Source organism: Manduca sexta, chromosome 28 (genome assembly GCF_014839805.1).
Source record: "Manduca sexta isolate Smith_Timp_Sample1 chromosome 28, JHU_Msex_v1.0, whole genome shotgun sequence".
Taxonomy (NCBI): Eukaryota; Metazoa; Arthropoda; class Insecta; order Lepidoptera; family Sphingidae; genus Manduca; species Manduca sexta.
The window spans coordinates 6,644,953-6,670,754 of record NC_051142.1 but is presented as its reverse complement, the minus strand read 5'-3'; the positions used below and the strand labels follow the sequence as shown (position 1 = coordinate 6,670,754).

At 34.4% G+C, this 25,802-nt stretch overlaps 2 protein-coding genes across 2 annotated transcripts in view; one reads left to right on the top strand and one right to left on the bottom strand.

Annotated features, from left to right (window-relative positions):
• Positions 1-25,802, top strand: part of LOC115441864 — a 63,217-nt gene that overhangs the window by 18,825 nt on the left and 18,590 nt on the right. The window contains exons 2-4 of the mRNA XM_037444683.1: positions 584-635; positions 16,935-17,018; positions 17,244-17,376. Of these exons, the coding sequence (XP_037300580.1) occupies positions 16,952-17,018; positions 17,244-17,376 (200 nt within the window). The 5' untranslated portion in view covers positions 584-635; positions 16,935-16,951. The remainder of the gene's footprint in view (positions 1-583; positions 636-16,934; positions 17,019-17,243; positions 17,377-25,802) is intronic.
• On the bottom strand, positions 3,053-4,903 carry LOC119190996. The gene has a single exon (XM_037444694.1). The coding sequence runs from the start codon at positions 4,901-4,903 to the stop codon at positions 3,053-3,055; it is 1,851 nt and encodes a 616-aa protein (XP_037300591.1).

Sequence of the window (25,802 nt, the reverse complement as noted above, 5' to 3'; positions counted from 1 at the left end):
CAACAAACAGAACTTTACATTTTGTATATATCGTTGTTCGTATCGTTATCGTTTACCTTTTTTATGTATGTAGTTTCTAGGATTGCATAATAAGCAAAGTAGGCATATTACAATAATGTTATTTCTATTTTTGAAATATGCAGTTTATTCCCTTTTATGGAATGAGATTTGAAAAGCACAACGAAGCTACAAACATGGGCTGACCATTTCACACGCGCTTCGGGCCATAGCTAACAATAGCGAATGAGATTGTAAGGTACAAAATAGTTATACCATTATCCGAGAATCCTCTCGAACAACAGGAACTACTTTTATTTATTTATAATCACGTATATGAAAAATAACAATACACAACGCACAATATCCAGTACCATGTGGTGTAATTATTTACTTTACTTACTGTGGGTGGTACTTTTCAAACGAGGCGGTGTTTCGTATTATCCTTAATCATAATATAATTATTTAATAAAAATAAATTACAGCTTATAAAAATCTATTTGACACATCTAAAATTAATTGTGATAACATTTAATTCACACTATTTATATAAAAAATAACTAACATCATATTTTGTTTGTTGCAGAGTGTTGCTCCCGAGTGGATCAACAAAACATCAACTTTTATACGTATACAAGGTAAGAATATATTTTTATGACAGCACATATATTTGATGCCTGTCATTTTGTAATACCCTAGCTATTCGTATAATTAGGGTTGTCACAATACAACCATTTACTCGCTAATACGAAAGAAACATTAAGCAGTTTATTAGAGAGTAGGGTTGTGACGGTATAGTTAGCCCGTGGGACAATTGTGAACTCGGTGTTTTTGCGCTGCAATCCGTTCTTCGCATTGTGATTTTATTACTTGTCACATACATGACATAGTAAAACTATAGGAGTATATTGCTCCATCTCTTGACTCCACATTTTATTTGCTTCGTGATATTGAGTGAATTTATGGGTTAGAATGCGGTCTAGGGACTGCAAAATGTCCCTGTTTATAGCAAACATTCTTGGGCATGTCTTACACTTAATAAAAACTATAAAAAAAGTCTTGATACAGTGTCATCGCGAATTGAACGGGTTGTTGCGCACTTCAAATTAAATGAAATATGTTTTACTATTTCACAAAACAAATAAATGTATTTTTTTTAATTTATTTTAAAAATATCATATTAAAGTGGTCCATGCATTAGGTGAATGAACTTTTAAAAAAAGGAATTTTCTTGAATCACCTGCAGACATATGAGTTGAATCGTGTACACTGCAATAAACTTGTACTGACAATGGACAATATGAAATTGAAATCGTTTAAAATGGTCTGTCATAAGTCGTAAGGCATATAAGGGAGCGAAATGTATTGAATGGTAGCGTGGATAAAAAATCTTCTATTTTTGAAATATGCTTTTGCTGTTCAATTTGTATTATAAAATACTTGACTGTTTTGGATTTTTGAAACATAAAACGTTTCTGGGATAAAAGCGGATTTTATATTTGTAAGAAAGAAACTTGCGCACTTTATACTCAGCTCATCAGTATTTTGCCGTTATCAATCGGATATGTCCCTCTAAACAAGTCTTGTAAATTAAACGACATTTATTTTCGTATCATAAATGCCAATAAATCTTACAATGTTGGCATCTTGAAATAATACATATTTATTACTTTGAACTAACTTAGGAGTAAATGCTAGTTTATATGTACGACTGGCTCCTTCGCAAGTAAGTAATACGTATTATATCGAGTTATAACACGCGAACTTCTATAAGCATGAGTGACAGGCTGAACTACTTACAATGTGCCCTCCAAGCAAGAATTTTGCGATCCATTTACAATTGTTTGCGTGGTCTCTGTAATGTTACATAATGGCGGTAATGGACGGCGAATGATGCGTGTAAAAATGCCAGGATTCTAGAAATGTGATCTAAAGTAGAGTCCGTAATTTGCTAAACAAACTAACATGTTATTATAGTTTCCTATCATTACAGCCATTTAGAATAAAGTATTATATATTCCTTTTTTAAGTCATTCCTCTTCGCAAAATTGGATTCTTGAGAGAGCATTGACGTCAGACAAACTAAGTCAAATTGATTCTGCAACAGGCTTGAAAAAGTGTATTGTTGTGACCCCATGTCAATGACGGGTCAATATCCATTAATATATTATATTCACATTGATTTACAATAGAGTTAATGCCTGTTTATATATGGCATACATTTCGGCGCCATAAACCTCGCGCGCTGATATGCAGGTGAAATTTTGTATGACATTAACTTTTATAAACTACGGAGTGAGCAGACGGCACAGATCCGCATCGCAGTAAAATATCTAACACAGATATGTACTGTCGTAATAAGAAGGTAGCTACTACCTGCATGATACATATGGAAGTCTAGCCAATATTATAAGCTATAAATCCCATGTATATATATCCCCTGCAAATGAAGGCCTGTTGTGTCTCTGGGATATTGAAGGAAATGGCGTTGCCTAACAAACTTTTTCTCCCTCGACTATTCACGGTCCAAGAAACGTGCGTATGCTCTGCGGTTTGCATGGCTACGTTGTTCGAATTCCAGCCGATGTGCAGTCCGCACTTCCTTGTTGCACAGTTCAATGTCATACGGAAGATTTACTGTCCCACGTTTTACTGAATATCATAACTTGTTTGCATATTCATATTGTAAATAAATAGGGACGTTTGTGTGATATATTGCGCAACTATCGCATGTATTTCGATTTGAATATTTTTTTTTAAATAAACTGTCGGTTATATTTTAGTACGATAGCAAAATCTATATAGGGGGAAGTCCCCTAGTGGCGGACACCTAAGGTTATTTATAAATAAAACAAAAATTATTTTAGGAATGTTTATTAAATTATGACTTATATTAGATAACAAAGTTAGAAATCAAATTAAATTAACAAAAATGCAACCTCTGCTAAAAAATAATTAATACTATCAATCAAACTTTGGTAACAAAAATTATAATTTATAAAGTGGCACCTAGTACCGGACGAATATTTGTGCCATACCCCTAACACCGGACATTTCAAAATAACCTGCATCGATCACATATGTAGCCATCTCCACACTCTGGAATGTCTGCACATGCTTCATGTACCCACCCACGACAGGATGAGCACTGGATCCAGTCTTCGTCAGTGTCTTCTAAGCAAACTACGCAAATTGTTATGTTTGTGTTATATGTTTCAGTTAATGGTTCTACTGCATTTCCTTTCTTTCCTTTGGCTTTCACGTTTTTCGCTTCTTTTTCTTTGTCTACGCTCTTTCCTTTGCTTTTAAATCCTTTGGTTTGCTTTCCTTTACCTCCCATTGCTACTTCAAACTTAGATTTTATTTCCTTCTTTTTATCTTTCATGTTCTTTTCATTTTCTTTTTCTTCTGCCACTTTTTTGTATGGCGATGAAGTTAAAATTTCACTTCGTTCACTCTTTCTTTTCGAGATGCTGTTCGTTTTTTTTGCTGCGTCAGGCAACGGTGATAAGTTATGGATTATCTGAACAAGATCGGGAGCAGAACTTGTCGACGGTTTGGGACTTGTGGTTATAGGATCACTATTAGATTGTTCAGATTCTTTCATTTGCTCTTTTGTGATTAAGTTTGATACCACGACAGCTTGTTCGTTGTTTAGTGCATTCGATGCAGTTTCTGTTTGTTCTGGTGGTATATTGGTCATATCTGCAGGCAAATAATCTAAGTCAGAAAATAAATGCCTGTCAAATGGATGGATTCCAGTGCATTTGAATCCAGATACTGCAATATCCAATCGAGCTACTTTAATAAATGCCTCTTTTACCAAACCAGCAATGTCGTAATCCGTTATCCGACATCCAGCATTTATTCTCATCCACAAGTCGCATTGTTGGTTGTATGCGTCTTTAAATGGTTTCATAAATGTCCTGTCCAGAGGCTGAAGCTTGTGCGTAGTGTGTGGTGGTGAACTCATCAAGTGAATATGATTTTCTCTGCAAAAATTGATAACCGCCAATGTCTTGTGGCTGCAATGGCCATCCAGTAGAAGCAACACAGGGTTCTCTTTGGTTGGTTGCGTGTGTTTGACGAATATTCTTAGATATTGCAAAAAAAAGTCACTATTCATCCACCCTTTTGGCTGGGCCACACCGATGCTCTCATCTGGAGCATTCATCATTAGCCTTTCATTCATTCTTTGCCTAGGAAATACGAAAAATGGGGGTATGAAGTGACCGTTAGCACTCATACAGAACAAAACTGTGATATTTTTGCCTCTCTCAGCAGAAGTGAGCTTACCTACTTGACGGATGGCTTTCGGAGCAAGAACTTTTTGATGTTTGTGCACGCAACTGACACCAGTTTCATCACAGTTATAAATTCTTGAGGGTGTGAATTTGTACTGTTTCATCAACTTTTCAAGGTTGTCGTAGAATAGATCCACTTGTGGTTTGTTAAATCCTACGGCGCGCATCATGCTTGACGATTCCGGTGCTCTCAACGAAATGTCAGAATGCCTTTTCATGAAGTCGTAATAAAAATGTTTACCAGCACTGCCTTTTTCTTTATTAAATCGATGAGGAATCTTCATGACTTCAGCTAAGTCGTATGCTAATTTTAGAAACTCCTTTTTCATGAGCGGCATGCATCTATTCGATAAATCTTTAATGTGGTCCACCAAGACTTGTTCATACTCTGCTGAGAAGGTGTTAGTGAACCTACCTAACTTTGGTTTCATTGTTACTTCTTCTCCTCGATTTAGGGCCTTTATTTTATCATGTATAGTGCTTTTAGGAATATTGTATCGCATTGCAGCTTGTCTTACACTCAGTTCTTTTGACATAACCTTATCAATAGCAGTTTGTAAGCTCTGTGGCTCCCAGGATCCTTTCATTTTCTTCTCTTCCATTTTAATTATCTTCTTTCTTCTATACTCTAAAACAAAATTAAATAATTAGAATAAAATACGTCATTTCTTACAAGAAATATCGATATGTTTACTGTCCGGCACTAAGGGACGACTTAGTGTCCGGTGCTAAGGGAACACACATTTTCGTTCATTAGGTGGTACCTACTAAAATTGTTTAAAAGATCTAATAATATTCTACCATTTTACGGATAACAATCGAGTACTGCTTTTATCTTTGAATACCAGTCAAATGTAAATGCATAAATATACTAGAATTACTTACATTGATATTAAGGTGACGCCGTGATTTCGCGCCTAAAACAGCAAACGGTTACTCCAGCCGCGGCCGTGTGCGTCACTGGCGAGGCGCGGCGCGTGATCCTGTACCTGTGTGCCCCCCGCGCCCCTTTCACTTGTATTTTGAATCGAACTGCTTTATACTCGCTTGAATAGTACGAGTGTCCGGCGCTAGGTGCCGTCCGGCGTTACGGGACTTCCCCCTAATCAATATATTTTAAACAATTTACGTTGAATGTTTGTAAATATAAACCGATTGGCCTTAATTCCAGAGTCGACTACTAACTACTTAGAATAGGAGATTGTTAATATTTATTGAATGTTATGGAAACAGAAACGCACCCATCGACCCACAGAATTCATCACAGTATATAAAACGGTTAAATGTGGAAGTTTTTGGTGCAAACATCCACCTTGACATTTGAAATTAGCTTCGCTCGTTTAAACATTCTTTTCACCGCGTATGTTAACTTTTACCAACACTTTCTAATTAAAGTTTTAAATGAATTGATTTTTATATTTGATTGCGATAATTGACAAGTTGCTAACGACTTGAGTTTCTTTGCAATAGTGTGAGATTTTTAGGTTTTCAATCATATATAAAGATATGTATGAAGAGCGTTCCACATTTTGATAATACTCTAACTTAATAAAACATTATATTTTCTAAGGATTAAGCTCATTTTACCTGTATTTAAACCATTTAAATATAGGTTAAATAATACCTACATAAGAGATTTATGCAATATATATGGCAGAAAGATAATAAATAATAATATAATAAATATAAAATATGCTAGGTATACGCTGTTAAACAGCACTGATGTTCAGCAACACCATGCTTTTATCATAGCATAGCAAATCTTACAAACATGCGGTCAGGTAGAATGAAAAAGAAAATATATTTTGGAAAGAGTGTAAGAGGAACAATCATAGGCATAGCAGGTAATAACACACGTCATGACCCCTGACTATAATGCAAACCAATATTTTCAATTACCTATAACTCATACATAGTACCCACTTAATACTTTTGGTACGGAAGCGTTTATGCGAAGGTGTCATTTCAGAGAATATGTATTTGTTGGTAAGTTACACATGTGTTAATGTTAAAAACTGACGATAGAGACTATAATTCAAAGTTGTGCATCGCTGATGTTACAATACATTGTGTTCCTTTGCTTCCTTCGTGTGATTCTATGTCATTATGATGATTGGTGACATTTTCTCTGGAACGTTATTATAGTGTTGGACACAGCGATAGGTTCCGCCACCTATCATGTCAGAAAGTAAACTTACAGCGAATAGATGATTTACTATGGCTTTCCTTCCGTATTTGTAAATTGTGACAAGAAAATTCATGTTTATTGACATTGTGGCCTTAAAAATATAGCTTTAAACAAGGGAAGGGAATTTCACTTCCTTGTAACAAAACTACGATCAGATAGGAAACTCATCTCAGTGCTGTTCGTTGGTCTACTTTTATTTCGAAATGGCATCAGTACCTCCAACTGTAGTTTAGTTTTTTTTTTCACTTGGGCACTAAAAATACCAAAAAAATCAAATTAAAAAGATCTATGATAGGTAAGTCATTCGTAACAAACACCAAAGTGACCTATAAACTATCTAAATAATTTTAAATTGCAACGCGTAGAATCAAGTCATTTAGTCTGATTATTCACGGAGATCGCTATTTCAGCAAATAAAAAGAAGGTAGCACTTGCTGAATTTTATTTTTTCAATTAAAATAAGACTTCCAACAAGTAGTTGATGATAGGTTGTTGGCAAGCAATTCACGTCGTTTAAAAACACTTCGGAGGCTCTGTACGTCTGTAATATTTGCGGCTTTTTTGTATTAAATAAAATCTTTTAGTCGTTAGCCTGCGGGCAATTGTTGACATGTTATTGAAAAAATGAAGTAAATCTCGCCACGTTTTCTACTATTTACCAGTCCTGAATAGCCAAAGAATGTTAGTATATTACATATTTTATCCGACGCGACGTGAAAATTAAACTTAGTCATTTATTGACAGCTGACGTACGCAACATTAGACTAATGGGCGATTTTCATTTGATTTATGTGTAGAAAGTTTAATAAAACCACTTAACCACTTATATGAAGGTTAACAGCCAACTGTGATTCTGCACATTTTTGTATACAGTAATAAAACAGTTTTATGAAACCGCAGCGCTTCCCCGTGTTACGTGGCGTTGACCGGCTTTCCATACTAGTTATAGGTTTTCACCGGGCGCGGGTTGCTATCCCTGTATAGGCGGTGTCACGACTAGCCCGGCGAGTCCGCGCGCGGCTCGGCGCCTCTTAACGATGTGCATTTATTACTTTTTGGGTTAAGTCTCGAGAGAGGGAGTTTGGTTGCGAGATTTAAATAGTTATCGCATCTCTGTGGAGTTTAGTTCGTTTACTAAATTATTAAAATCAAATTCTTGGTGATGTAGAACACTTATAACATCGAAGAGTTCTAACTCAAAATCTGTCTTCAATTTCTTTAATCACACGGTATGTTCTCGGATTTGTGAAGAAAACAATGTCTCATCTAATCTGTGTCACCGTATGCACAAGAAGTTGGAAACTACAAAAAATGTATCGAAAGATTTGTTTCCAATTACATATTAATTTCCTGCCGCGTTAAACACAATGGCTGACACACTTCGACAAATGGACCCGAGACAAAAACTTTAGCGGCTATTAAGACGTTGATGTTTTATTTTAAGATTTATCTATTGTATTAGATTGCATAGAATATTAACTTGGTATCAATTTTCTTTATAAAAATCGTTCGAATCGTTCTAGATTTATTCTAAAATATTTACATTCCGATAAACGGTTCTTTTAACTTTTTGCTATAAATTAATATTTAGAGATTTGGAAGGATTATGGCAAGTGATATGTATTGTATTTTTTTGTGTTCTACTAATTAATATATTCCCACAATTATTTGCACCCAGCTATAATTAATTTATATGTAACTATATGTATGGTAATTTATTAAACATAATAATAATAATAATACATTTTTAGGTCAGTTTTCTCCACCTTATCGAAGTTGTTTCTTTAGTCTTGAGCCCTGAGCCCTAGAGCATGTTTGAATTCCTAGCAGGGACAGCGACAAGCCGCAGCCCTGCATACCGGCCAAGGCTCGAGATAAACACGCGATCAGTACCCCGTTCCCCTCAGGAAACCATAGGGTTGTCAGCTGGAGAATACGAAAATAATTATAATAATCGTTTTTGCATTAGGGATTAAATTAATTATATATTTGTGTGAGTTCTGAGAGTTTTTTGTATAGGTTTGCAAATGTTTAGAAAATTAATCGCAGACGGTTATTCATTTATCGGTAGAGACGAAAAGTTTTATGCAATTATATAAAGATTCGTTTCACTAAAGTTTCAATAAAGCTTCTGGTTTTATAAGAGGAATAATATGATATACTTATTAACTGATATGTAGTAGACAGAACCTTCTTTATTTTTATACATTTCAAATATAATTCAGGCCCAATAGGTAATACATAAGTATGTGATATCAAACGTAAAAAGTGTTTGAAATATTTTAAAACTCGACAGCCCTAGAATAAGTAGACTTTTTAAATTATAGCTAACTGCGACGGAGCTAAAATAAAACGCGCTGCTTAAGTTTATTATTGGTATTCCTCTGCGCAAATAATTTGCGTGCATTCTAATACGAGAAAAGCAAATTACGCAGCATGATGCGGCAAATATTATGATTTATGAATTATTAATAGAACAAAATGTGGGTTAGTAGTATTAACAATATGTTTAGATCTAGTTTGGTGCATTGACAGAGAAAGTACTTAGTGTTTTTTCTTAAATTATGTTTTGATAACAATGTCATATCCATTATATGATATAATAATGCTTGGCACTAAGGTTTTATAAAGACTAATCCCTTTTATTTTAGTTTTATAATCAAATCCATTAAATTACACATAGCTACACAATGTCTTTCTAATAATTCCAACAAATAAAAGCTTCGTAACACGCATAAAATATTTAAACTCCGATACTATCTGAGTCACTCTGGTATTCAGTGTAAATACACACTTTATTGAAATATACATTTTGAAAATAACTTTTAACACTTTATGGGGACGTAATGGAGTCTCAGGTGCTTTAGCAATAAAAATACATTCGAGTTCGGTTATAAAATTAAAACCGCAATGAAACGTCTCATACACATCGTTTATGTTAAAAAACCGCAATGTTAATGTTTGTAAAAATTCACACGGATTCAAAAACATATGGCCCAGTTAATGTGATAATTGGGTCAGGCGAGCAACCTGTCCGCTCATTCGGCTCACACGCATTGTCTGGGCTCGGCGCGGCGCTGTACCGTTAGCGCTCGGTCAAGTTGGCCCATTGTGACTCGCCTGCTGCCTTCGGCTACTGGCATGCTCACGCTTCATTCGTGACTTCTTCATCGGATTAAGATATACTCATGTTGATATTGGGTTTGATTGATAGGAATCGTGCTGCGGCTAGTGAAAAGCTTAGTTTTCATTAAGAATATTGTTATGAATGTCCATAAATGAATTAATAATCGTAAAGCAGTTTTGATAAAGTTTAATAGCCCAGTCATAAGTTATTTGATTTAATTGACAATTAATTTATGGGTGGTGATTCCATTTGGTTGAGTTCTTGTAAAATTTCAAGACCGTTACGAAAATAAAATATATGAAAATATAATAATAAATTAGACTATTTTAACTATTATCTACAATTTTTATGCAGAATACTGTAAAATGGCACTTACTTTTATTTATTTTATTTTATTTATATATTTATGTGGAAGACTAACAACTGTAAGTAATTAAATATAACTATTTTAATATACTTTAGTAGACAATAGCTCATTGTACATTATTGTAAGCAATAAGTTTAACCTGAATTCGAAAATAAGATATACGAGCAATGGATTCTCATTATGCGCAAAGATCGTGAGATAGCCGGATATTATTTACGCAGTCATATCTGATTCTGTAAGTAGGCGAGCCGGCACGTGCGAGTCTGACCCGTGCCGGCAACAACAAAGGCCTGAAACTATAACCGCAGCTCTGCGCTTTTCCTAGACTTTTTATCTAGTATACTACGTGTATAAATTCGCGATTACATCTAAATTGCGCAAGGAATAGCTTTAAACAATATTAACATTCGTGATAGTGTTTCGGGTATTCGTGAAAGTTGATAAGATGAAAGTAATTTACTTTAATGATAACATCGTACGTGATACTACGCAAAACATTTAAAGAGGTCGGATGTCGTGAGGTCAGAATTCTTTTTGCAAAAAAATTTAGGATCAACGTCGTTTTTTAAAATTTGGAACAAATCGCATAAACCACGTCACCTATGTTACGATAAAAGTTAATTTAATTTTATACGATATAAATACTTTTAAACTTTATCATGAACTCTATTTATAGTAGTCTAATATTGAATGCAAAAAATAGCAATATCAAAGCCTTAGTAATGTGGTCGACAACCCTTTATAAATATGATGATTTATGAGTATTTTGCAGAAGCCATGTACATAGTTCATACTGTTACGGACAGAAGTTGATGTGTGCGAGTAAAAACTGGTCGCTTCAGGAGATAAGATGAAAGTCGTTACCGCTAGTCACTAGTCATGCTCTTTCCGCAACATTTCTTATTTACAATTTCCTTTGAACATGCAAATACTGCGGGTCATGAGATATAATTGACGTTAGAACTAGTGAATGCCATTAAGCCATTCATTGTTCCCAAACTTGATCTGAGTGCGTTCATTAAGAACATGATTTGACAAATGTAGGCTTTAGGTCAAATGCCGCTTTCTATTTAACTTGTGTTAAAACAGTAATGATAATGTTAATTTAAAAGAAATTGTGTCGATGAAAGTGTTTTAAATTAACAGAATTAAAAATGAATTAATATCAGTCTGTTATAATGCTGCAAAACTGGTGGATTAATTTATGTACGTTCGTAGTTAACTTGTTTGTTAATCGAGAATATATAAAAAAATATTTATTAATAACAAATTTAAGAGAGTGTTGTTATTAAAAACTTGTTTGTTAATTGAGAATATATTTTAGAAAAAATATTAAATAATAACAAATTTAGGAGAGCGTTTATTGACAATTTTACTTTGTAATACTATTTTTTACTTGTTATATTTCATTTACAACGTCTCATTAGGTAATGAAATCAGCAGCTTGTTCGGCGAAGAGCATGCGCTATGTTTGATCATAGACTATAACAATACAAAATAATTATACCATAGTTAGCATTCCAAAAAACGACACACCACTACTGCATTAATTTGGTGTAAACATTAAAAGTTAAGTCCTATAATAATTAGTAATTTTACTGATTAGAATATCTTGGGATCCGGCAGTGGAGCTCACTTCTGTACTAGAGATGAAACATATAAAGTGCTGTATTTGTTTCGCAATGTTATATTCTTAGTAATAAATTCAAATGTTTGTAATAAAACCTAATTAACTCCACATACACACAACTTCAATCATTTTCAAGCTGCATTAAAACTCTCGTAAGAGGACGATATAATTATTGCAAGAAGGCTGAAATTCATTATTCACTCGTACATTGTGCGGTTCCATAATCCATCATTAAGTAGTTAAAACCTCTCGATTTAATGTTTCATATTTAGTTTTTACAATCTACGGGTTTTACATTGTATGCAGATATAATTATAGTGTGCAAGAAATAAATAGTTACTTATATAACTAAGCTGCGTATGAAGTCTGTGAAATTATTATTGTTTTTGGATTATTATGATCCAAGGTTAAACTGTATGAAAAGTGAAGGTTATTATTGCGTATAGTGTATGTATATAATCTTCAATTTTCTTCACATCAAGCACCGCTGTTAAACCAATTCACTAGTATAAAGTTATCTCATAATTAATCATGAATGGAAAATGGTAATTCACGATGCCAAAGGTAACAAATATAACTATTTCATATTCAGTTAATGTAGTACCTTTTGAACAATATTTGTTTATATACCTGAAGAGTAAGCGTATTTAAGTGGCTTTCAATAAGTCGTGATTTTATGAACAGTTACATTAGACATTCTATACCCGTTTTCACCCATATTCTCTTGAGGTAAGTAGACCTCTAAAGACAAATACGCATCTAATCGGTAAGATAACGCAAAGTATTGTGTAAGTTTCGTCCAAGGTTTCATTAATTTGGGAAGACGAAGACTGAACTTACGGTCTAGTTTATAAATGATCTCAGTCGAAATATCCGCATCGATTGCGGAATTTAAACCATCAGAACAAATGCTTATAACGGACACATCATTTATTCTAATTTATTTTCTGGAATGATCTGAAGATAGCACTGATAATTACAGCCGCCAGAGGTAGCTTTCTAAAGGATTTTCTCTATCCATCGACATCAGATTCTAGACACCAATCTCATGTGATAGGAGGCGATATAACTGTTAGCCACTGCATTAACCTCATATATCGTATCTGTTTTCCACGATAATTGCGTAATGTGAGATCTCCCGTTTGTTTGCTTATCGAAGTTTATTGCGTTATTATGGGAATACAGTCGACGTAACGTTTTCACACACGCGGTGTAAAGGTAACAGGAAATGTAAACTGTAAATTCATTGTTTAGAAGCTGTATGAATAATTGTGGCGCTATAATCATCGTGTGTATGCCGCCTTACAATCCGTACGCACTCTTGGCGGTACTCACAAAGCGTATGCACATCTTGATTATATCGTAATCATGATTATTATAATCATCGGTAAATTACGCGTACGATTTGTTTTGTTTGCTGTTAAGTGTTAGGTTAATTATCAGAGTTCAAATTTTGGTCATAAAAGGCGTAGGACGCGTAGGTATTACACAGATTATGTATTTTTTGTTTATGTGATAAAATTAAGTGCTAAATATTTGTTTGATTATAAACACATGAGAGATAGAAGATACGTAAGTAATAATACCATTGGTTACATTTTGAAAGCTAAAAGTCTAGTACCACTCACACTGCCTTTACAGGGTAAATTATTTAACAAGAAAATCAACGCATAGTAACAAGCAGACAAATTATTCCAACGCTTTAATAACCGTTTCTACTTATCATTCGTTTAAACGACGCCTGTCGGGTACCTACGCAAATCAGTGTAAGTAAGGTACACCGTTAAATTGGACAATTTGTGAGCACACGGTGTGTGGCTGCCCTATATGTTCACTTATGTAACTGTTATGTTCATTACACGACATATAAAAGAAGGCGTCATCTTTAATAACGCGTGTGATAATTACCCAAGCGGTTTCTTTGTGCACTTTCACTAGCATATTACGGATAAAAAGTTAATCAAGTTCATAACCGAATCGAATGAGGATGAACGCGCGGTGAGAATTTACTTTTGTTTTGTGATCAATAATCGTGACATTAGCACGTAGTTGCTATGTCGGAATATACTCTAAAGACTTTTTGGTATTAGCAGCGTATTAGTTTGGATTAACAGTTGCACATATTCGTATGATGTCGAGCTACCTGCTCTAAGGAAATATGTAGTTTTGTTTTGCAATGACATTGAGCTAATAGAAAAAAAAGGTAGGATTTGGAAATATCTCCACAAAATTCAAAAAAAACCCCTTTGGGGTCATTACCTTAAAATTTCAATATGACTTGTATTTTGAAGATCATTAACATGGCTTCATACAAATAAAGTAGGATTGGAATAATGTTCCGCTATAGAGTACGTCGGTGCAAATGTCGTGCTTTGATGGTGTTATAGGTGAACTAACTGTATAGCCGTCTCCTTTTCTTGTTTATTCAAGTCCATGTATGAAAGTCAGATTGTCCTATCGGGTTTCATGTCTTTGTGCTTAACATTCTATGTATCTTGTTTGCTGTTCCTTAACTGACCTTGTGAAGAAAACTGCATGATAAGCGATTTTATTCATTATAGTTTTACTACTTAAAATTGTTATTGCTTCTCTTTAATTAGGTATTAGCAACTACCGATCCTCTTACCTTATATTACGAAGGTTTGCGGAAAAATCAATAAAATTTATAACGCGAATTATACCGTATAAATTTAACTATCGGTAAGTGTTGCCCTTTTATAACTCCCAGCTGAGGCCGTTACACCATAAGTTAGATAACATGAACTATAAAATTATAGAAAAGTTATTACACTTCTTTATTTAATAAGGAATAGGAATCAACTTAAAAATATAAGAAAAGGATGGTTGCGAAAGATCAATGTTTTTATAATTGCACATAAACCTTATGCTTAGACACAAGAATGATTCGTCTTCTATCTTCTATCTATATATAATAATATCATAAAAATGAATCCCTACTTCCCTTGGTCACGCCATCACGCGTGAACGGCTGGACCGATTCACTATTTTGTTTTGTTGTGTTTGTAATGACAATAGGCAAGAGAAGGATCTTATGAAAGAAAAAATTAAGGAAGTTGAGCAGAACGTTAGAAAATTTAAGAAAAGTTAATTTCAGCGATTAACAGAATGCGTGCTGCAAATTCATAATTAAGACGAGACAACGTCTGTCGGCTCAGCTAGTCTTACTATAAAACTAATAAGAACATGAAATTTAATACAAAGGAGGTACAAAGTTTTAAAAAACTTAACAATAAAAAGAACAATAAATTTTATAGGAAAGTGACAAGCAGTAAAATTGTGTCAAACTATGAATGCAAGAAACCGTTAAATCCTCCATGGTTCGTTATCATTACGAACAAGCCCCGCATAGTTACATGCGAATTTCGTAAATCATTATGCATAATAGGTTACGCTTCTAAGCGTTCTTTCTTAAACGGTACCTTGCAATTATATATACCAAGCTTTTATCTCTCTGTGTCTTTCTGTGCGAATTTTTAAACAATGGAAACCAGCGCATATTTAAATTTTATTTGAAAAGTTACGACGAAATGTTTCATTTTGTTTTATCATAAAGAGATCAAAACGAGCACACTAAGAAATCCGAGCCCTACATTTTATGTCTTACATAAATTGAAAACCAATATTTGCACACGGTTTGAAGTTGATGCAAGTCACAATTACTCTCAAACGACAACACTTAATCAGAGGTTTCCTGATATCATGGATGCAAGATCGCATTCCAAATGCCTATTCTTTTTTCAATAGTTGTCTTCGAGAAAGTAATATTAATTTAAACACGGGTATGTTTGATGTGCAATTTATTTTATGATTTTTACGATTGAGTGTGCAACTTTCAGATTTGATTGCTTCGATTGAGTTCAGGATGCCTTTATGACATTCAATTTAAATATTGATCATGTTTAACCATGCGTAAATATTGTGAATTGATTGAAAGTTGTCAGAACTATTGAACATGTATAAGAAATGTTTTCAGCTGTCGTAGAGAGTACGCACCACATCACAATTGTTGGACTTTCACGTTTACAAATCATTTATCTGGCTTGATAAAAGAATAGTGAAAGCGATACTGTAATGCAAAAAAAAAATGAAAATTCGTGTCACTGACTTTCCTATTAGCTCGGTGGATCCATGCGGCGTTCGATCTTGACCTGCTTGAGATAAATGTTAGAGATAAGCCTTGTGTCTAGACGGCGGATCGCCGGACACTCAGATCATTTCAATCCTTTATGTGTTTTGTTTGCTAAACTTCAATCTGTCCTTTTATCAGTTAATTTAAAATCGCATTCGAGCTTTCTAATATTTTTAATAAAATAAAGAGAATAAATGCATTTTATAATAAGAACCAAATTGAATTAATATAATATGGAGTTTATAGTTGTGTTGTGAGTAATAGGTATATCAATAGTGATTAATTATTCATAGCATTTTTTGCAGCTAATAAAGTGAAAATACAAACTAACGTATTAGCCTGGCAATTCATTACGAATACATTTGTAATGCTCAAATTACATACACGTACTACAGTCTAAATTATAGACTATTAAATTCTTGACGCGCTAAATTGAGATGATAATTTATTATACGCGGTTGAATACGTTTCCTCAATAAATAACACCGAATTAAAGATAATGCCACTCAGTAGATAATACCGATCACACATAGAAATGGTTTGACCGGCTTTCGGTTTTCTTTCATTGTTAACAATATTATAGCAGTGAGTTAAAAAAATTAGGACGATGCGCATTTCGGCAATGTCGGTACTTAGTGGGTACTCTTCTTCTTTTTGTCTGACTTTCTAAGATCGTTTGTGTATATTTTTTTTATATCCACAATCTTTGCCCCAAACGTTGTCAACGATTTATCATGTTCCAATTTCGTTTTGTGCTTTTTATCGTATTCTGATAGTTTGCTTTCTTGGAATCTAGAATTATTATGAATTTAATTCTTACTATCTGGTTTAATTGTAGTAAAAGAAAATATGCTCGTCTGAATTTATTTGATTAAATATTCTGGTATTATGTTTTTTAATGTAAAGAATAAGCAGAGCTCTGAGAGAATCAGCTGATAATAAAATTTTATTAAATATTTTTGCCTATATAAACTTCTAACTTCAGGAGAGTTGTCTGATCATGACATAAATAATTATATTTTTAAAGCTATCACATCATATTACGTTAGTTTTCTTGCAGTAGAATCCCAGTCGAGCTGGCCAATTTATAATAATGTTATTAAAAATGTTACAGAGCGGTTCTGATAAATAAATTTTATTCTTTAATGTGTACATTTGTTGTTACATATAGTGGTGGCCGACATCGGGATGAGTGGCGAGGCGCTGCGATTGGCGCCACTGGCGATTTTATTGCTGCAGGCAACATCTGTACTTTGTGAGTTTATGTATCTTGTTTTATGTTATCCTTTCGTTTTAAAGCTAAGAATAAAGTTGTCTCTTATCTTATTTTTTAATTAATATAATGAATTACGATGTACTAATCACCATAAAAAGGTGTCAATGTAAATTCAAATCTACGATTACGCTCAAGTATACCACGATATCTTTCGAATAGATAGCTAAATTGATTTCAGTCCAATAATCGTCATATTGTTTACAGGTCGGATCGCATTCGAAAAGTTAACAGATGTGGATTTCAGCGGCACGGCGTACTACACGGTGCGCAACCTGTCGCTCTACGAGTGTCAGGGTTGGTGCCGAGAGGAGCCCGACTGTCAGGCGGCGTCGTTCAGGTACATTTATATATTTATATAGAACAACAAATTGCTGCTAAATAATCTCGAAGTATTTCATATTTGAGGAGATCTATGAAATATGTATGCTTTTATGCGCCCTAAAATATCAAAGATCGAGATATAGTAATATTATCACAGTAATGGTCTTCCCCTTATATCTATAAACTTCACTAATATTCAAAAAACTTTAGTATTACATTAAATTAACTGAGCGAAATCCGTAAAATTTCTCCGTTCTCATTTTACGGAACAGTTTCTCTCGTCTATACAAAAGCTTTTATGAAAATTGTTGATCAGCACAACAGCTGCATTCCGTCGGTACTGTTATAACAAATAGTTCTACCGTTTAAGATACATTTGTTTGCTCGCCTACTATGCAACTTGGTCATGTCATTTATAATACTGTATGTATGATCACCCAGCGATATTATCATTTAATAATCATTAGATATTGTCAATAAAATCGATACATCCATTCATCTGACCCACTGTAAAGAGATTTCGCATCATGTTAAGAATGCTTCCAAATAGATTTCGAGTTATGAGACGTGACTCATCATTCTCGGACCGATCACGATATAAATAAAAATCAACCTCAGTTGTCCAACTTATCTAGAGATCTCGATGCTCCTGACCCAAATGTCCGAGATAGTAATTGATTGACGTGAATATTTACTAATTTACGTACGGTTCCTGCTGGTAATGGAAATGCGGGCTCGCATTCTTTCCATATCGACACCGTATTTATATCCTAAACAAGTAATAAATGACTCGGACTTGCAATATTAAGTTACTCGGGTGAGTGATACATTGCTTGTTCTTTGGCTCCGTGTACTTGATAGGTCGGTGTTTAAGATTTCTACATGTGAATATCTAGTGGTATGTGTGTCAGTCTGCCACACGTCCTCGGTTCAGGCATTCCAATGACACGCTCTTGGTCAATAACAATGTGACGCGGGCCGCGAGCCGCCGCCACAAACCGTGTAAAAGCGGAAACCGACCTCACCGCGCTCCAAATTGGATAACAGTAAAAGTGATCGCATACGTTTTCAATAGATTATTACCATTGCAACTATTCTAATAATTTTCATGGTTATTCGTGGTTTCTAAGGTGTTATTCAATTGGTAGTTACGATTTTCCTCCTCCTATTCTAAATGTGGTTTGAAAGCCATTTAATTGCAAAAAACATCAATAATTTAATTTATTTATTGCTACGATGTATATTGCAAGAAACACGACGCTATTTCTTCTACTTTTAAAAACAGGCGGTAACAATATATATTTTTAACTTTACATTGCATTATTGTCTTTAAGAAAATGGATAGCTGTTGTCTTTTATTTTGGTTTACTTACATACATCAATCCATTGTGCTATGACGGTCCCATTGAAGGCCAAAGGGCGTCGTGACGTCCCTTCATTCATCTCTGTCTAAAGTTTTAAGCGGTCAATCCTTCCCACACTGGGCCAGCTCGTCGCGACATCTTGGAATGTCACGTGGCCTGCGCTCTGTGGCGCATTTCGCCCACAGATCTTTCAATGTGAGGAAGACATGACCAGTCGATCGAGTTTCATATTAGGGTCGCGACTTTATGAATATCGTTATTTTTATTACGAGTATTTAGTATATATAGGCTGTAAATTTATGTGGTTTTTGGTAATTTTATGTTCTCAAACTTCTGTTAACGGTTTCGAGTCAATTTGTACTAGATGTCATGGTACATTTTACAGACGGTATTAGACAACTCTTGTGCAATCACTTTCGTTTCACCTACCGAATGTAATCAGGCGTACGTAGCCATGAAAATTTGTATTTTGTTTATCTTTAAATTTAGTGGTGGTCAAATGAATTCGGGGTCGTTCACTTCTGTTATAACTGTAACATCAAACTGATTTTTCAAAAACCTAGTGTGTATAGCCTTCTTGCTATATTAAATAACAACAAAATGACGCTAATCAAACGTGACAAAAAATACAGCAAAAAGCGATCGTGAGTTAATCATTTATACGAAGGCATAGTCAAGTTCAACAATCAAATTCATCGAACAATGCTTTAGTGGCTAATTTAGATAAACTAACAAAAACGTTCATCTCTATAACTACAAAGATAAATAATTTCTATTGATAGAACCAATTTGCCTTTAAGTGTCAGAAAACATAATAATGCATTTTTCTTGTAGTGCCAACAGCCATTATAGCTGTTGTCATGAAATGTAAAAAAGTTTAATTGCATTAGTAAGAAGCGAGGCGTGTAACAGTATTAGAACGCTAGTTAGATTCCTCGAAATCAATTTGAACGGGATCGATCGAAAATCAATTCGGTATTCAATTAAACGAGACGGAACTTTCCCGCGCTTCTAATCTAGCTTGCACTAACTCGGATACGTATCTTGAACGAATCTATCCGAATAAATAGCGATCTGGCCAGAGAATGGGACGAATGCCATTTTAACAATCGGTAACTGTTCACGACGTTGGTGCCACTGACTCTTTGGGCAGGGTAGAGCAAACGACCGCCGCGCCTGCACATCGCACCGCGCACGGCCTCGCTTTGTGCGCCTGCGCTTCCAAATCACGGATCAAATGTCTAAAATGCTCAATTAGGATCGGGACCTGTCCATTCGTTTCTGATAGAATGTTGATAACATCTGTGCTACGGTTGTAACTGTTGATGATGTTTCGAATTGTTTTAAAATCGTGAACAATTTATGACAATTCACGTTATGAGCAAAAGAAAATCTTGATTACTGTTATTTTTTATGTATTAACTGTATGGTTGTTAAGACTTATTGGGATTTGTTCAATTGTTAGATGTTAGAGCCGTGCGAAAATATCGTTTGATCTTAGTTCATTATGCCGCTGGGTGTATTTCTTTCTCTACGTTATATGGGAAACAAGAGCAATTTTGTTACTATAAGTAGAAAAAGTTTACGCACCGTCTATCTAGACGTGAGTACCAAATTCTGGATCTCCAGAATTTGATATCACGTAACATAAATTGAATTTAAAAGAGAGAAAGTAATTATTATGCACACAGAGAAAATAAACAAGCTGCTTTTCAAAACATTAAATAATCGCACATTTACTTTCTCTCTATTCAAAGGCAAAACAGAAAAGTGTTAGTCCAATGTATTGAAACATGTCTGGAAGAACATTAAAACTTACAATCACATTATTAACTTCCTTTACAAATAGTACTTTGTCATTCAAAATGCGAGAGAATTAATTCGGCAAGCGGAATATAACTTAAAAGCGTTTACAGACAAATGAGATGAAGAGATACGATTCACGCGCTACTTTATATTTTCTCCCGCTTGTTGTAATTGATGGTGCGGAGGTAGCGCGGTGTCGAACACCAGCTAACTGCGAACGCTTTAGCCCATATATTAACCAATCTGATCAGCATATTATACATTATGATGGTGGAACAAATACATAACGGACACGGAACTATAAATATTCGTGTGAAGGGTTGATGGCGCATAACTTAGAATTTCAAAACATTCATACCTTATAGGTGAGATAGGTAATTTTAAAATTTAAAGTGTGTCGCCCAAATGATATAAATCATTTTACATAAGGGCATGGCTAATCTTATATTCTATAAGCATTTATATGTATTACTATTTGTAGCTTAGAGGGATAGAGAAATAAAATTACAGCCAAGTATGAAACTTTTAGTTTCCAGAAAGCATTAAAAATTAAAATCTTCTTTTATTTTCATATTCAAGACACGTTTTGATACGTTTTATATTTAACATCATGAGACATCAGAATGCAAAATTATCGTCATATTCGACTTGACGCCACCACCTATAATTTAAAAAGATAACACTCTATAAACGCAGTTTCTTGCTGTCAATGAATAAAACAACAGTTGTTTAAAAATAAGTTGTCTTCGCCAAGAGTAGTGCGTATAAATTTTTACCAATAACTTATTAATTTTACCAACGGTGAGCACACACGCAGCCTATCATTTCAGTAGTTAAGTAAACCGTATCTCACATATTAATAGACACAATAAAGCGGCGCCCGCGGCGAAAGAACCAGCTTTCTATAGTAGGTTGTGTCATGAGATTAAATAATAACTTGGCGCAGTGACGTGACATATTATACCGATCTACATCACTGTGGAACCGGTACGTGTATGTTATAATGTGTTGAGTTAAACATTTATTTCTTTCATAAGAATCATTGCATTCGTAATTAGTATAATTTGTTAATGCGAGCTGTTGTTTAAAGAGTATAAGGATCATGTTTTACACCAATGAACTTTATTTAAGAATGTCAAGAAATACGTAATATAAACTGCATAAGGTAGACCCTAATACAGAAATTCGTCTTTGTTTATTGATTTTAGCTACGATATTTTCAGCTATAAATGATAATGGAATGTAGAAAAAAAATGATTCTGTATTAAATTACAACATAATTTATTTTAAAATATTGCACACTTATGGCTAAAGGGAACGGAAACTGTATAAAATAGTGCGTAAAAATCGCCCACTCAGATTTAAGTACCATCGACTTCCGTTAAAATAAAACCACGGAAGCCAATGTTACCCATCTACTTATATGTTTATTGGCACAGATTTAAAATCTTTATTACGTATTATATAAAGCTAAAGAGAATGTTTGTTTGTTTGTTTAAACCCATTAATTTAAGTAACTAATGGATCGAAATGAAAAATTATTTTAGTGTTGGATAGCCCATTTATCGAGAAAGACTATAGGCTATATAACACCACGCTGTGGCCAATAGGAGCAGAGCACAAATGAAAAATGTTGCAAAACGAGGAAAATTTATTCCTTTCGAGAGCTTCCGTTGCATGTGCTGTATAAACAGTTAATGTTACGCAACAATCACGTATGACGGAATTGTTCTTCTTGAAAAGTTCCAAAAAACATATTTTAAAACAAAGTGCCCGCCGCATTTGCCTGCCTGTCTGAACGCGATAAGCTCAAAAAGTACCCAACAGATTTTGATGAAATTTGGTATGGAAATAGATTGAGGGCCTGGGAAGGACATACGTAAATTTCTATCCCGGGAGAAATTTATGGCGGGACTTTTATCCCAGAAAACACTTTCGCGTGGGCGAAGCCATGAGCAAAAGCTAGTTTATAATATCAGTCGTGAAAGATGCAATATCATTAGTTAAGGGCCCCATCGGTACATTAATCATTCCTTTCTTATCAAAATTCTCACGTTTACAACTACCTGAGCTATTTGTAATGTAAAGCTTAGTAATTTGTCAGCCGTGTTGAGATAAAATGCGTGGGCTATTTGTTTTGTGATGTTGATTGATCTGTAAACATAATAACAAATAGTTATGAGTTGTTATTGGACGTGTTATCAAGCGTGTTTATTACTTTTGATTAATGTCGGAGGCATGATCGTTACACCATGTTCGAGAACTAGGAAAGAGTTGTACATCGCTAGCTTTGTTTTCTTTAACGCGTTATTTGTATCACACATCTGTGTACATGTATCAATTTTTAGTCGTTGCTACTTACAGCTATAAGTGTTTTCTCGTGAGTACAGTAGTCGTAGTTCAATCAGACAAGTAAAAGTTAGAGCTGTAAAGAGTCTGAGCATCCGTAGCTCATGGTTTAACAGTTTTCCTTCGCAAGTGGTACATTATAAAGACTTTTTATATACCTAGGTATTTGGGGATGTGATTGAGCGTTATACATATATAGATATTTATATTAGACCATTTAAGGCCTGCCACTTAAAAAACCGCCTCGAGCATTTGTGCCATATATTTACAGCGCACGAGTTGTGCGCTAGAATATTCAAATATTTCCGAATAATTTCCATTTAAAAATCAATTTTAGGTCTCTCTGAAAACTTTACCTACAAAAGACTTTATTTTAAATTGAATAACTTATAGTGTTGGTGGCAAATTAAAATGATGCGTACTTAAGGAGGAGATGTACGGAATCGAAATTAATAAACAATATAAAAAATATACAAAATTTTCTATAACCAAAATAAGCATAACATATTGCAAAAATATATTAAATTTTTTTGTTCAGCGAGGAGTTTTGCTCGGGGCACTGCTTAAAACACGCTATGGGCGATGTAGCATCCATAGGGATTCATCTACTGACACTGTGTCCGTTATTATATGTATACATGTAACTAGGCCGACATACTAAACGAGGTGTAGGAATAACATTTCTGTATCAGCTCTGCATTAAGCTTGCACATTAATTCCAATAAATGTGACACTAAGACAGCGCGTTACACTTACTCGCAGGCGGGTAACGGAGCTAGTTACCGTTCGACGCAATATTTTGTGTTTTATTATAAGATCGACTTTGAAAACCTTGATTATAATAAATACTGATACAGTAGACACGCATAATTATAATAATAATAATAATATCAGCCCTGTATTATATACTTGCCCACTGCTGAGCACGGGCCTCCTCTACTACTGAGAGGGATTAGGCCTTAGTTCGCCACGCTGGCCTAGTGCGGATTGGTAGACTTCACACACCTTCAAAATTCCTATAGAGAACTTCTCAGATGTGCAGGTTCCCTCACGATTTTTTCCTTCACCGTTAAAGCGAACGATAATAAATTCACAAAGAATACACACATGATTTTTTTAGAAAAGTCAGAGGTGTGTGCCTTTGGGATTTGAACCTAGACATTCGTCTCGGCAATCTGTTTCACACCCAACTAGGCTATCGCCGCTTCAATTGAATTCAATTGAACTGTTTTAGTTGTAAACTTAACATGTTTGGAATCTCTGTTTTCTATGATAGAAATGATACGTATCTACAATTATAATAATGCAAGGCTGATACATCGATCATAAAACAAATACAGAGTTTAAATGCAAGCCGAGCATGCATTCGATTAACCTTTTTATTTCCATTAGTAAGTGATATCTTCCCAGAATAATCCCCTTAATGGCACATGTAATAGTCGCGGTATATGTTATTAAAAGATTTCAATTTATGATTACTTTACCGTTTTTGTATTTTGCGCTCTCAGTATGACATTAGTATATTCTACACTTAAAACGTAATAAAAATTATGACATCGGGCCTACGTTAATATACACAATGTAACCGTGCAATTACTGACCAGTAGCCGATGGAATTACGCCTCTTCAATTAAGCAACGCCGCAGTAATTATAATCGTGTATTCTTTTTAAACCATTAAAGTGTCGTATCTATCATCATCTAGTCCGTCCAGTTTCGATATAATCCTAGAACCGATGTAAAAATACATTACGGTTGTCAATTAATGGTGCCGAGTTACATGTGAATACGCTTTAGTGTTCGTATTAATTATGTGGTTTTACATGTTTTTATGTTGAGATAGAAAGGTATTAAATTAATTCGTCGTAAATAAAATTATTAAATTCTTTAAATATTATTTAGTTTTACATATAAGGAAAGTAAATGCATTATTGAAATTATAGTCTAGATGTTACAGATGAATATTTTTTCCAGTATAGTTAACATAATATCCTCCACGTTATGGTAATTAAAGCAGAAAGTATGTGAGTTCTGTATTAGTTTATGTAACGAATATGTTGTGGTTAGTTATCTTATTACGCTGGACCAACGTTCTGCACTCCAGTGAACCGTCGACTTCACACTTCCCGGAGCAATGGTCTATGTCATTCAGCAAAAAATATGGACGTGATGTCGACCACAACTTTTTCTTCACGAAAACACCCAACGAATCCCTGAGGCGTCGCAATTGTTTGATAAATTACAACCAATTAATTTCCAAATTATATTTTTTTTGCATCGCGTGTAAATAAGGATAACATCGTATTTGTAAAATCAATCAGATGACTCGTAAAAAAGGAAAACTCGGCCTACCGCTTTCATTACGCTAAATGTACGATAATAAAACATTTTAATACCAACTAACATCAGTGTTAATTAAGATTTCTCTCGTTCATGGGATCGAAAACTTTTGCGCAGTCGTATTCGCTTTGTCTACGAATAAAAAGACTAGTACTATGGCTTTGATGGAATTTGAGATTTTTTTGCGCAATAATTTTGCAAACCAGCAGGATACTTTACGCAAGCTTTTATACCGTAAACTGTTATATCTAGTTTACGTGATCAATAAAACGATGCAACAATGAATAACAGAGTTGATAGTCAACATCTATTCGTATCTTATTTTCTATTTGAAAATTAAGAGCGTATAAAACAATAAAGTAGTGCCGTTGCGGTGGAAATGTTCAGCAAAAAGGAACGCAGATATAAATTGCAATTAGCCGCTCTATAATTTTTTTGCAAAACGTTAGTGGCCGACATCCAAGCGGCTCGTGTGCAAATAGATATCAATACCTTCTTTTAACTATTCAAACTTACCGTTACCTAATTGTTCCCCTTTATTTAAAGTAACGCAGTGCATAAATTCACAACGCAGAGGTCTGAAT

Coding starts and splice junctions, on each gene's coding strand:
- LOC119190996 (XM_037444694.1), bottom strand. CDS start 4,903: ATGGAAGAGAAGAAAATGAAAGGATCCTGGGAGCCACAGAGCTTACAA.